At 37.2% G+C, this 13,181-nt stretch overlaps 1 protein-coding gene across 4 annotated transcripts in view; it reads left to right on the forward strand.

The window, feature by feature from the left end:
- The window catches only part of grin2ab (glutamate receptor, ionotropic, N-methyl D-aspartate 2A, b), a 105,210-nt gene that overhangs the window by 17,577 nt on the left and 74,452 nt on the right, over positions 1 to 13,181 (forward strand). For all 4 annotated transcript variants that reach the window (XM_046048149.1, XM_046048150.1, XM_046048146.1 and 1 more), the window contains exons 3-4: positions 12,561 to 12,785; positions 12,881 to 13,039. In XM_046048149.1, the coding sequence (XP_045904105.1) occupies positions 12,567 to 12,785; positions 12,881 to 13,039 (378 nt within the window). In that variant the 5' untranslated portion in view covers positions 12,561 to 12,566. The remainder of the gene's footprint in view (positions 1 to 12,560; positions 12,786 to 12,880; positions 13,040 to 13,181) is intronic.

Consider the following 13,181-nt stretch of genomic DNA (forward strand, 5'->3'; position numbering starts at 1 on the left):
CCCCCCACATATATATATAGAGAGAGAGAGAGGGCTGTTTGGGACTGCAGCAACCCGGTCAAGATGAAAAGTTTGTGGCCGAGCTCAAAAAGTTTGGGAACCGCTGCTCTAGATAATATACACTTGTCTGAGATGTCGTCATAATGTTTATTCTGTGGTATCTATCCCATTGATGTCTTTAGTTGTATCAGGCTATTGTAGGTAAAAGTATTGTGAAAAGTAATGCACAGAACTGCTTTATGGGTTTATTTTGGAAAGTAGTAGAAAATAAATTTGAAGTATTTGTCAGCTATTTTCTTTTTCATAAACTCGCTTTTGTATTGATCAGTACCGTCATGTAAAATTACATACCAAGATAATTTTTAAATACAGCTAAGTGCACCCGCCATCTTCCATTTATGACATCAAATAATAACAGCAAATATCAAAGTTGGATCAAATATCCTTATTTTAATTCACCAACAGTTATTAGCAATCTACACTTGTCACATTAGTACTTTTATTTCTTATAACTTATTACAGCATTAGAAGAAATTTGGTAGATTAATAAATGTCTTCACTTTCATCAATAATAGAGTGTTCAAGAGAGTGGTGCACTTGACATGCATTAAAATGAGTACAAATTCAGTTTTTTGTTAAAAATTAAAATGAGAATTTATGAAATCATTACATCAGATTACCTAACAAGTCTTACCGATGATTGTCTTCAACCGTCCTGTGTCATTTAAATTTTTTAGGTCCTTTCAATAATTAAAAGCTAGAAAAATCACATGGTATATTCACAAGGATGTCCTAGTCACAGCTATCACTGTGCAATGTTCTTGGAACCCTGGAGTTCATACAGTTTGAGGTCATCTAGATGTTTGATTAATACAAGTTTACTATAAAAATGTCAATCTTGTGAACAAACAAATCCTTCAAACTTCTGCAAAGAATTCTCTGATTTTCTATCTGGTTATTATATCAATTTATCTTGTTGATGCACCTAACATTGCAAGTTCTTTGGCTAAAACATATTTGTTCTGTTACATCATTATTATACATGCAATCATTCATACATTTGGCTTCATAAATAATCCTCTTTCACATCTTACATACAGTGCAGTTTTGATGTAAAACATTATGGAGCTTATCAAGCTACTTACAGTATAGCCTCTCTCAATTCAATTCAATTCAGCTTTGTTGGCATGAATGTCAAACAACAATATTGCCAAGCTTAAAATATACAATACAAAAGAACAATTCAATTCATTCATACAGTTCATAAATAAAATAAATAAAACAGTAAAAGTGTGTGTTTGTGTGTGTTAAAATAAGAAAAAAGAAAAGAAAAGAAAAATTTTCAAAATAAAACTTAAATAAATAAATAAAACAGTAAATGTATGTGTGTGTGTGTGTGTGTGTGTGTGTGTGTGTGTGTGTGCGCGTGCACCATAGGTCAGTAGTATGTAGAAGTAATTTTATGTTTAGGATCAATAAAGAAACAAACTATATTAATAAACAAAAAATTAATAGTCAGTATTAAAGAAAAATAAAGATCAAGTATCAAATGTAAAATGTATTTTACAAATTATTTATGGTTCATGGGTTCACTGTAAGATGTTTATTGTCGAATTAACAGTAACTTACTGGCAACAATTATCCAGTAGTTGCTGTATTTCATTCTACGGTAAAATTACTGTAAAACCAACAACAGTAGTGTTTAGCATACTGTCAAATAAAGTACAGTATATGTACTGTTAGTTTCAAGTACAGTATTATACCGTTACTTTTTTGGCATACTGTATAATCAAGTACAGTATTATGCTGTTACTTCTTGGCATACTGTATAATCAAGTACAGTAATATACTGCTATGAAAATATTACTGTATTTACTGTTTTTTTACAGTACTACTGTATAACCAATAAAATATGGCTATTTATGGCTGTTGATGTAAAATAAGAAAAAGGACATGACTTAACTGCACAAAAAGCAGAGCGTTTATTGCACAAATAGAACAAAACAGTCAACAATAATAACACATATATAAAGAGATCTGTTTTGAAACTGATAGTCTAACAATGTCATAGGCAGTCTGTAATCAATGTATAAAAAGGGGTTCTCTGAAAATATTTCCCTATAACTACACACAGAGACTAGAAAAGCTAGGTTGAAGATAAGAAACTACTGAAACGGATGTTTTTCCGTCCAACTAGTAAAGAATATGGGTCATCAATCATCTTGCCCACATGCTAAACATGACATTCTCCATAAAAATCATCAGAATAAATAACAAGTAACAACTAATCAAAAATCCAGAAAATTAGCTGAACATTCAACCAAGCCACAGTTATCCTGTCAAGACACATTGCAATACACAAAAGAATCTTCACAAAACAATTTCTCACTGTAGGTGTTCTGGCTGGGGATGTCAGCATTGGAGAAGTAATGGTGGTGAAGTTAGACAGGTGAGGGTGCAGGTGGTGGGGGTAGCCAGGTGAGGAGGGTGGTGGTCGAAGGTTGCTCTGCACTCTGATTACACAAGACAATCAATACCTTTGAATGTGACTTAATGAGAATTTAGGTGTACGGTGGACTCCATCAGAATACTCAGACACAGTATGGGACATGTACATGACTTCTGTGAGTGCTGTGTTGTGTAATCATCACCCTCCTATCTATAAGTTAGAGTACAGATACTGTGGGAGTATTTTCAGAGACTTTTTCCTATCCAGTTTTACTATGGGAGTCAATGGAAAAATTGGACAATTTTACTCTCACTTCTAGTGACAGGAGGACCAAGGCACAAATTTTTGGTGATAGTCACAATTATTCTCTAAGACTTTCTGAAGATGGATAATAAATTAAACATTCTTAGACCATAACTTAAACTCATAATACAGGTCTGTTTTACTCAAGCATTACCAACAAGCTGCCACAAGCAATCATTTTATCTATCTATTTAAGCTCATCTTTAGCTGTCATGTTATAGCAAGGGGCTAAAACCTAACTAAAAAAGTTCAGGGTATCTCAAATCCAATAAATCACTAACTAAATGTAAATATGTCCAGTAATTTTAGAGGGCCGTACTACAATAATGGGCTATGGTAATGTTATGTTAGTTAGTAATAATGGACTAACATTTTTACAGGTTGGAATCCTGAAGATGGTCTTGGTCCCACAATATGGCTCAGCTCCGGCCTTGTGGAAATAACAGAACAGAAAAGCCAGTTAAAATAAAAATCAAGACTGCCTGCCAACATAAATTCACTTTAATGTTAACTTACCTGCAAACACCCAAGGTCAGACTCACAGATCCATTAAATAAAATAGAAAGTTCTGGTAATTTTGGCCTTCAGCCTAAATATACTGTCTAACGTTATAAAATAAAATATGCAAATCAAGCATTTTGTTTAAGCTATTAACGTTAATTTAACCAGCTTCTAACTTACTGACAGGCTAACAGGACAGCTTTGCTATACCGACGTTAGCTATTTACCAGATACGTTACAGAACATCAAAGCCACGGGCAGTTCTTGTAGACTAACGTTAATATTATGTTTGGGATGTGCACTTTTTGTTTCTTTCACCACTTTAATTAATTTCATTCATTAATGATGAAGCAGCTTCCAGGTCAGCAGACAGACAGACGATCCCCCAGAACAGGCTCTAGCAATTGTGCTCTCATACAGCTGCACTCCCCGCACTGAGAGCTATAACCGAAGAGTCCGTGTAAAACGTCACACAAAACATAAGCGCCAACTTAACGCATCCAGTCCAGTCCAGAAGAGTCTAATCAGAAAGTTTCAAGAAAGGTTTCATGATATCTGCTCTGTCTGTGGCGACCCTTTTCTATGGCCAGGCTGTGTTCACTCAGTCTGTATGTTGTCAACATTTTTCTTAGTTTAGGACATTTTATTGTGCTCAGGTAATTTGCCAGTCTGAATTCTCCTTTTAGGGTCAGATAACATTGTAGTTTACTTTGTGTTTTGGTCGTTTCTTTGCTTGTTCATCATTTGGTTTGGTCTGCTTGAGTTGGCGTTGCTGTCCTGAGGCTGTTGGGGACTTGTTCTCAGGACCAGCTGGCTGAGAGGACTCTTCTCTGGTTTCAGCTCCTGGTATGTTAGGGCTTTGTAATGGTATGTCTGGCGGTTAACTGATTTTAAGTGATTGTAAAATTTTATTGATCTTTTCTGTTTTTTTAGTAAGAGGGGGTATTGGCAGAGCTCTGCTCTGCACAGATAATTTGGTGTTTTTCTCTGCACCTGCAGGATGCGCTTACAGAACTCACTGTGAAAAGATTCTATGATTGTTTTGTCCCATTTGTCAAATTCATTTAGTTTTGGTCCCCAAATTTTGCTGCCATATAGAATTAATCAATATTTGGAGAAAGATTTAAGGCAAATTTCAATTGGAAAATATATTGTATATATTTTTCTTTTCATTGCATAGAAAGCAGTCTTCTCAGATATTTAACAGCCATGTTGAGGTTTTCTGTGTATGTAATGATGAGATGTCTAAATAGAAATTGTGTGTGATAACCTGATTTCTGTATTGTTTCTGAAAGGTCATTATCCTAGTCTTTGCTGTGTTTACTGTCAGGACCCAGGTCTGACAGAATCTCTGCAGGAGATTAAGGTGCTGCTGCGAACCTTCTTTAGTAGGTGAAAGCAACACTAAGTCATCTGCATAAAGCAGACCTCTGATCTCTGTGCCATTCAGGGTGAGGCCAGGTGCCGTGGAACGCTCTAATTTCTCTGCTAATTAATTGATATATAGATTAAAGAGAATTGATTTTATTATTATTATTATTATATAGATTGAGGAGAGTCTCTCCATCTCTCCAGTGTCAGAATTATTCTGCCTGAAAGACTATAAACTTTCATACTTCATAATAGCTTTATTTTCATGCCCTTTCTTACCTTTTCTTGGCTCAACCTCATCTTTTACCTTTTAGTCTCCTCCACAGGAGCTATATCTTTTTCTTGCTTCACATCCTGCCCCAGAAAAACATAAATACCCTCAAAGTCAAACACAAAGACACAGATATAGACATATATATCCACAAACTGCTACAAAAGCACCCATTGCAGTCCCCCAATGAATGAGGGAGAGTGTCCTTCCGGGTGTTTGGCATTATCCTTGTTTATTCATATTTATTATCAATGAAATATGAATGACAGAACACTCGCAGACATTTTCTGTTCCCCTGTTTTCCACACAAACCACAAGCATGCAAAAAAAAGAAGATAGAATTGGCCAAAAGTGTGACCCCCTAACACATGTACACAGCTCTGCAGTGTTGAAATGTTGATGTGGAAAAAGGCTGTTGGGCTGTTAAGAGACTGTGTCTAGCAGGCAGGTGGTTTTATCGAGGACAAGCAGGAAGGCACTTGCAACTTACATCAATGTTAAACCAATAAAAATGTGATATTTCAAACAAGACCTTTCGACCATATTTTGCTGTCGAATCAAGATAACAAACATTTGTGTTTTGCAATTCAGTGTCTGGGTGGGTGGATAATGATACACACTATGCTTTAGTAAATGCAGAGTAATCTCTGGAAAATATAAACCCTGGTACTCCCAGGTCAGACAAAAAGCATATTTAAGTATATGATGTGAAAGTGCACCTGTATTAAGATTACTTGAGGGGATGCACTGCAATTGCACTGAATTGAAACCAATTTTTTTGTTAGTAGTTGTAGTAGAGGTAAAAGGGCATTAATGTTTGTTGAATGATTATAGACTATGTTTTATGTTGTTTCTCAGTTACTAAGAACATTTCCACGTCTAAGGGTAAAGTTGTTGTTCCTTCAAATTAAACTTAAAAATTGTACCTTGCTCTATTATGAAGTGCAGGGAGTCATTTTATTCCATATCAAACAGTTTTGGTGTGAGTTGGTTTATTGACAACTGTTCTCAATCATTTATGAATATAACGTATCAGACTTTTTCAGGGATAGAATGATGAGTCCTGATTATTGATTACAACACTGGCTGCGATATCCCACCAAATATGTCTGTTTAAGAGTTGTTATTTCTCTAAGTTGACTAACAACAACTTATAGAGCTGCATCAGTCTCAACCATAATTTTTCTGTCATTATTTTTCACGAATGTAGCTAGGTAGCTGGCTTATTAGGAAGATGATACCCCCATACATGCCTGCCCAAAGCTCTTTTGGTCAATTTTGTCTCCAGCTGGAGGAAACAACCATCACTGAGCACAAACAATACCTTCTTGAATCACAAAACAACCTAGCAAGGTACTCCCACTATTGTTGAGAATGCAGTAATTGTAATTAACAGGCAAACAATTGGCTCCCCCCCTATAATGATGACAAAGTTAAAGTCCTTCCTGAACTTAATCTTTGATAAGATAGATTTGGTCCTATTGTCCAACATCCAGATCCTTGTTATATTTACATGAACTCTACAATAGCTGAATCATCTGCATACAGTAAGAACTAAGATCTTGAGCAGGCTGGTTTCATGTCATTAATAATGTAATAAGCAAACAGAGTAGGGGGCCCAGGACACAGCCTTATCGCACTCCTCAGATGATGGGCAGAGGCTCAGGGTGGTACTGCTGGTCCTGTCCTGACAGATCAGAACCCACCCAACTCAGAGTTGTATCATCATGTCGAGTACCTTTAGCTTAGAAAGAATATGTTGCTTAATGAACTTGTATTGGCCAAAATGTAATTCAGTAAATCTGGAAAAAATGCACTAATATTCTTATACATGTACTTAAAATCTTATGTATATACATAGACATCTCATACACAAGTACCGCTGTATACTTGAAATATACTTGAAATACAGAAATAATGAATACACTGATGCAGATGGATTGATATAGCAACATTTTCCCAAAGAAGTAGGAGTTAGAAAAGTATTTCAATGAAGTTCAAAAAATTAATTATTAATTGATACATATTGTCACAAGATAATTATAACTGATGTTGATAAGCATCAGAGCAATAACTTCTCAGTACTGTAGAATATATGTCAGCTGCAAGTGCAATATTAATGGTGACTTTTTTAATATCAATCTTCACAGTTAAAAGTGATTAAATGCTAAATGACAGCTGGATGAATGTGTAGCTGTCACTATCAGACACATTATTTAAACCCAATCAACGTAGATGTAGTGTGGAGTGTCTGCTTTCGTTCGATATTTACTTGTCTGTGAGACTTGTCAGCTTTCTTTCCAAAACCTTGCTCTCGTAACCAAGGTGTATGTAAAAGTAAACACTGTATTCTCACAGAATTACATTCAACTGATCAATACTATTTTAGTCCCTGTAGAAATTTATTAAAAAGTTCTAAATGTCCCTCTTCATTGTCTGAGGGTGAATATACATCTTCTGGCCTTGATGAAGGGAGATGTCATGGTTTACCTGTTTACCAACTCCAGACCATACCTGACATGCTCACCTCAGGCAGTGACCAGTATTGTATGCCCAGACGTTAGTGAGCGTGTGCAACTCTGCCCATGTCAGTCACGCGTTAGTATTTTTGTCTCATCATGGTGTCTATGCATGTCACAGGTTACACTCATGTTGGGTCCAAACTCCATACTGTGTACTAGTATATATATAATAATATATATAAACTACAGTACGTATGTACTAATGGTGACACTGCTGTTTTCTGTTACTAGACAAGATGTTAGTAAAATTGAAGACATTTGCTGATAGCTGTTTTTTTCCAAAGATTCCACACCATTTAAAACATTTTCCAATATGTCCCCAAAGACGTCACACCACCATCTGCAATGTGTTTGAATTTTTTTAACTGACTGAGACACAACGTAGCACAGACTGCCTGGTAATGTGACAAGCTTGGCTAACTTCTCACAGTACTAAGGCAGCCAAATAAAACTAAGAAACAATAAAGGTGGGTGGCCAACAAACATAACACTGAACTGCTCTCTTCTAAAAAGAGACAAGAAGTCCACACTATGTGAGGGGAAAGCGTACCTTTCTTTCTCAACTTTGTTTTATTCCTTTTCTTAATGTCTTCTCTACCCTAAACTCTGGCTCAGATCAGATCTTGGCTAATCTTGGAATGTATCTAAAAAACAAAACAATATCCTTTTATTTATTTCCGTCTAAAATATATAGCCTACAGTATATTTCTTGCAGATCATATGAGCATCAAACACACATTACGCACTGCCCGCTAGCAACTTAGGACAACACTGCTAACTTTGCCATTGTTGTCAAGTTAAATGCACGTACAACTCACAGCACTAGACAACATAAAATTCACTTGATGTGCAAGTTATCTATCAAACAGGTGCAGCGGCCTGGAAGCGCAGTTTGCCTGTCATCTGAGACATAGCTTGCGTGCAATCAGTGAAGTGTGCATGTCTTCTTCATGCAAATGCATTTAGCATTTAAAGTAGGATTGCACACATAACACAGGGTGGATTTGATAAATGTGGTTGGCTGTACATTCTGGTACATTTATTAAGGCTCACCCAATATTAAAGGGTCAGTTTTACAAGGAAAATTCTTTGCTTCTACAACGCAGGTGGAGATATGTAATGGTTTATTAAAGGAAGGTTGTGCTGGGGGTGACTAAAATGAATAACCTTGCATTCTGCAAAAATGACCATGACAGCAGAAACATATGTAGGAGCGCTATAGTGAATTATTTAGAAATTAGAGTGACAAGTACTTAGAAAGAAAAGTAGTGCGGTAATAATGAAGGAATACCATATAGCACTTTTTTTCCTTTTTAAATATGTTTTTTTTTTACAATAAACAAAAATGGGATGGAGAGTTGTGGCTTTGTGGTCATTTAGCCTGAACTTGAGCTTGACAACTTGAAATCTGAGCTAATGCATTTCGGTGATTGCACAGTTGTTACTGGTTGTGGTATGTATTTTCTTAACAACATTATACACTGTAATGTCTCCTAATGCAGTATATATTACTAGTACATAGTAAGAGATATCCACATTATAGAGTTTAATCAGGGCCTTAGTAAATGGTTTGGAAAGTTAAAGTTTCATATAATGGGAATTATAACTTCAGCATTAGTACATTTGATTTCTTTTTCTGGGCTTGATTTCTTTCATGATTTATTGCCCCATGGTATCCCAATTTCACCATCGAACTGCATCTTTAGAGATCTTGTTTATATGCCGACTGCACCTAAAAGACAGTCCCAGTTACTGAAAATTAACCACTGCTTAAGTAAATCAGACGCTAATTTCATGCAGATTGCAAGCAGAAATATGTACATAAATCTGGCCCTGACACTCAGAGTTTGGAGCTGAGTATTATGGGGATTAACAAACCAAATTGAAACCAAGAGTAGAAACTGTGGTAGAAAATGGGGTAGTAAGATATTATTTAAATACAAAATACAAATACTTTTTGGAAACACCACACAAACGAAGCTTTGTATGACAGATATTACAATTACATCCTTGAAGTGGTAGATTTGTGAATTTAGCCACATGTTGGCAAAAAAAAAGAGTGACAGGAGCATGATTAAAATACAAATGTACAGTGGAAAAGCAGGTTGTGCTGCAGAAATTCGGGAGGTTTCAGTGTACATTTTGATCCTTTTTTGTCCACAGTGAAAACTGGTCACCATTGAAATCCATTGAAACTGACTGTATTCATTTTGTTCACAGAGAGTGTTGTCCCTCAATGAGGAAATGAAAGATCTTTACAGCCAATTTCAATAATGTTTCCTATTCAAGAGACAGATTTCACATGTATTATCACTTTAACATATTTTGGGAAAACAAGGCCCGCATAACTGCAAGTCTAATTTGTGTTGTCATCTTGAGACACTATGTAGCGCTACTTCATTAGCAGTGAATGAAAGAATGAAATTGTGGACTGATAGATTTAAGCAATTACACCCACATGAGCTTTACTTAATAGGAGTTAGGGCTAACATTGTTGAACCAAAAAATGTGCTTATATCCGAGGAAAATCACTCTGGCTTGTGTTACACTGTGCACAAAGATGTCCTCTGATTTATTGTCACTGAAGCAGCTTGAGGGCCTCTGAATGCCAGTTCCCATTTGAGCAGTGGGTGTGTTCATTCTAGCTTTGACAGAGACATCATTTTTACAAATCTAGATTTAACTTTAGACGAGAAATAAAAACATTAGACTAATTTGCTGCTTAGAGACATTTTTGTGCAATTTAGAAAACATGTTTAAAAAAGCCCCCTTCAGTCTATTTTATTGCAGTAAATCAGTTACTTAATTAACTCTTACCTTTAAATTACATTTTTAAAGGGTCAACACCCTTTCAGTGTTGGCTGGATTCTACAGAATCATGTTACATTATTGAGCAAATTTTTTAGTTGTGTGGAAATATTAGCATAGATGTTGATGCAGAGAGAAACAGTTACGACTCACGACATCTCTTTTGGAAGCTAATCACTGGAGTCAGCGGATATGATTGTAAGCACAAATGCAAATCCTGTAAGACAGCGGGAACACTCAGTGACCCAAAGTTTTCCAGCTACGTTGACCATTTTGGAAGCTGTGGCACAGAACACTCCGGCTCCTAGTTATGTTAGCTCTGATGCTAACTCCAGGGAAAGTTAGTGTAATCTTGTCCCATTGGTTAGAGCTGACACTAATTCCCTGGGACAGGAGTGTAGCGGTGTGTGATTTAGCGGCGTATGCTAAGTGCTGCTGGAGCTGCAGGCTAGTCTGTGGGCACTAGGGCAGAGAGAGCAAGCTGGGAAAGTACTGACTTGACTAACTGGCCTGATTAGACCGGGTGTGGGATGACATGGATCAGATACACATACTAACCCAGCGGAAAGACAGATTGTCAGAATTTAAGAGGGTAAAAATAAAAATAAAGAGAAAATTAATATATAAAGATGATTTGCAGACATGGATGCAAAGTTAGAAAACTGATGCAGAGATATAAAGATAGTAGGTTAATTTTGTGGACGTGATGTTTCTTCCTGAGGTGTTTTTCAGCTCTGCTGGACTGTGGTGGTGTAAGAAATTGGCTGCGATGCAACGTAGCATTCGCCACATAGTTTCATTAGCTCTCATTCAGCCCAAGGCATTTCACACTGCATTTCCTCTATTCATCTGCTACTCTTAGATCTGCTCACATTACAGGAAAAGGTAACACAGACTAAGATGAACTGGGAACGTGAGCTTAAACCCCTCTGTATTAGACTGGGACTTGGTTAAAATATAGAGTTAAAATATATTTAGATATTTTTTATCTCAGTGAACGTTATTGATTGATGCAGACACTTGTGTGCCTCAGGGATTTGGAATGTCTCCCCTCATACCCCATGACTGGGTTAAAATCAGATTACATTTATTTCAGGGTTCTCTTAACCATTAATAGCTGGCACTTTGCTTTGAACATTGCCTACAGGCAGAGATTATGTTAAAATAAAGGCAGACAGTGGAAAGGAGAGATTTAGGGCATCTCATGAAGCCAGATTAAGTTCAGCGAAAATAAAGTTAGGTTTAACCCTGGTCCCCTTATGGTCACCACTATCAAACTGAATTAAGTGATTTTTGAATAGTGCAGGACAGAAAGAGGACAGTAAACGCCTATCCTCAGAATGTGCCTATCATATAATCTGGTTTTGCGCTTGAGACTTTTACTAATACTTATATTCGAGTCACATATCTGAGTCACACTGTTTTTATCGAAGATAAATACAAGCCAATCTTTTGAGAAGCCTGCTGGGTCTTTTACAGCACTTATTGCATTTTTTGAAGACATGTTCAGAATACATAAGATTCTTACATCCTGGTGATCGGAAATAAAAATGTCCACCACGACACAGTAAAGTAGATTTTAAACTCGTTTCACAGGGTGTGTTCAAAGTTTCAGTTCTTATGAACATGGTGTCATATATTACACACATAAATTTAAATAAGTGAAAATAAGAGTTTCAGTTTTGTTCATGCCCCTGTCAATTGCATGCATGTACTGATTTGTTATCGCTTGCGAAGCCTTCTGTGTTCACACATTGTGGGATTTGCAAGTCTTGAGAAAATACAGTTGGTCTATAAACAAATTTAAGGTTGGTTATCCAGGATAAAGATTTAAGCAGTTCATAAAATAAAGACATGAAGAACATATCAATATTTTTTACTTTGACAGTTTGTGAACAAACAACATGGTTAAAAGGCAAATGGCTGCTTTTATCAAATGCACTGTACAATTTGCTTCTAATTCACCCATTCACACTCACACACTGATGACAGTGAGCTGCCTGCTGCTCTGACCATCAGGAGCATCAAGGACATTTTTTAAAGGCGACAGGAGGAACCGTGGACTGAACTGTCAATCGTCTGATTAGTGGACAACTTGCTCTATCTCCTGAGCCACAGCCACCCAACATACAGAATGTCTCACCCTGCACCTGTGACAGGCTGCTGATAGCAAGCAGAAAACTGTCAATGGAAAGAAATATTGTTACAGCCTTAGTATATGAGCGTTGTAAAATAAATTCAGGATTGAAATGGTCTGGTTTTGTGAGGCAAACTGTCGGAGTTTCTTCATATTCGTGTGTGTGTGTGTGTGTGTGTGTGTGTGTGTGTGTTTTAGGGTATAATGGGTGTAGTGGGCTGGATGTTGCTCCTACTCTCCCAGATGATGGTGCCTGTGGCGTCCCAGAAGCCCCCGGGGCTCAGTGTGGGTGTGATCATGGCCCAGACGCGCTACGTTTCCGATCAGGAGCTCCGTCCATCTCGGCGACCTGATGATGCCCTTGACGTCTCTGTGGTAATACTGCGGATCAACGAGACAGACCCAAAGTCTGTGATTACACAGGTGAGAAATGCTGTGTACATTCACCAATACACATGCTATCTATCCCGCACACAGAGTCTTGTGTCACACCTGAGTTTGTTTCACTGTGTCCCAAGGTGTGTGAACTTCTGTCACGCACTCGTCTCCATGGCATTGTGTTTGCCGATGGCACTGATCAAGAGGCCATTGCCCAGATCCTTGACTTCCTCTCCGTTCAGACACAACTTCCAGTCTTGGGAGTCCACGGAGGCTCCTCTATGATTATGGCTGACAAGGTGAGTGACCGTGATACACACAAGCACAGACACACACACAAAACATAACCCTGCTTTTTTGGATATACAATGTGTGTATTTTGGAGATTAGGGAGTTGTAATCCATCCTCTCAGCCATCTTTCAATGTTGAAGGATAGTGCA

The sequence above is a fragment of the Micropterus dolomieu genome, linkage group LG04 (assembly GCF_021292245.1).
Source record: "Micropterus dolomieu isolate WLL.071019.BEF.003 ecotype Adirondacks linkage group LG04, ASM2129224v1, whole genome shotgun sequence".
Classification (NCBI taxonomy): domain Eukaryota; kingdom Metazoa; phylum Chordata; class Actinopteri; order Centrarchiformes; family Centrarchidae; genus Micropterus; species Micropterus dolomieu.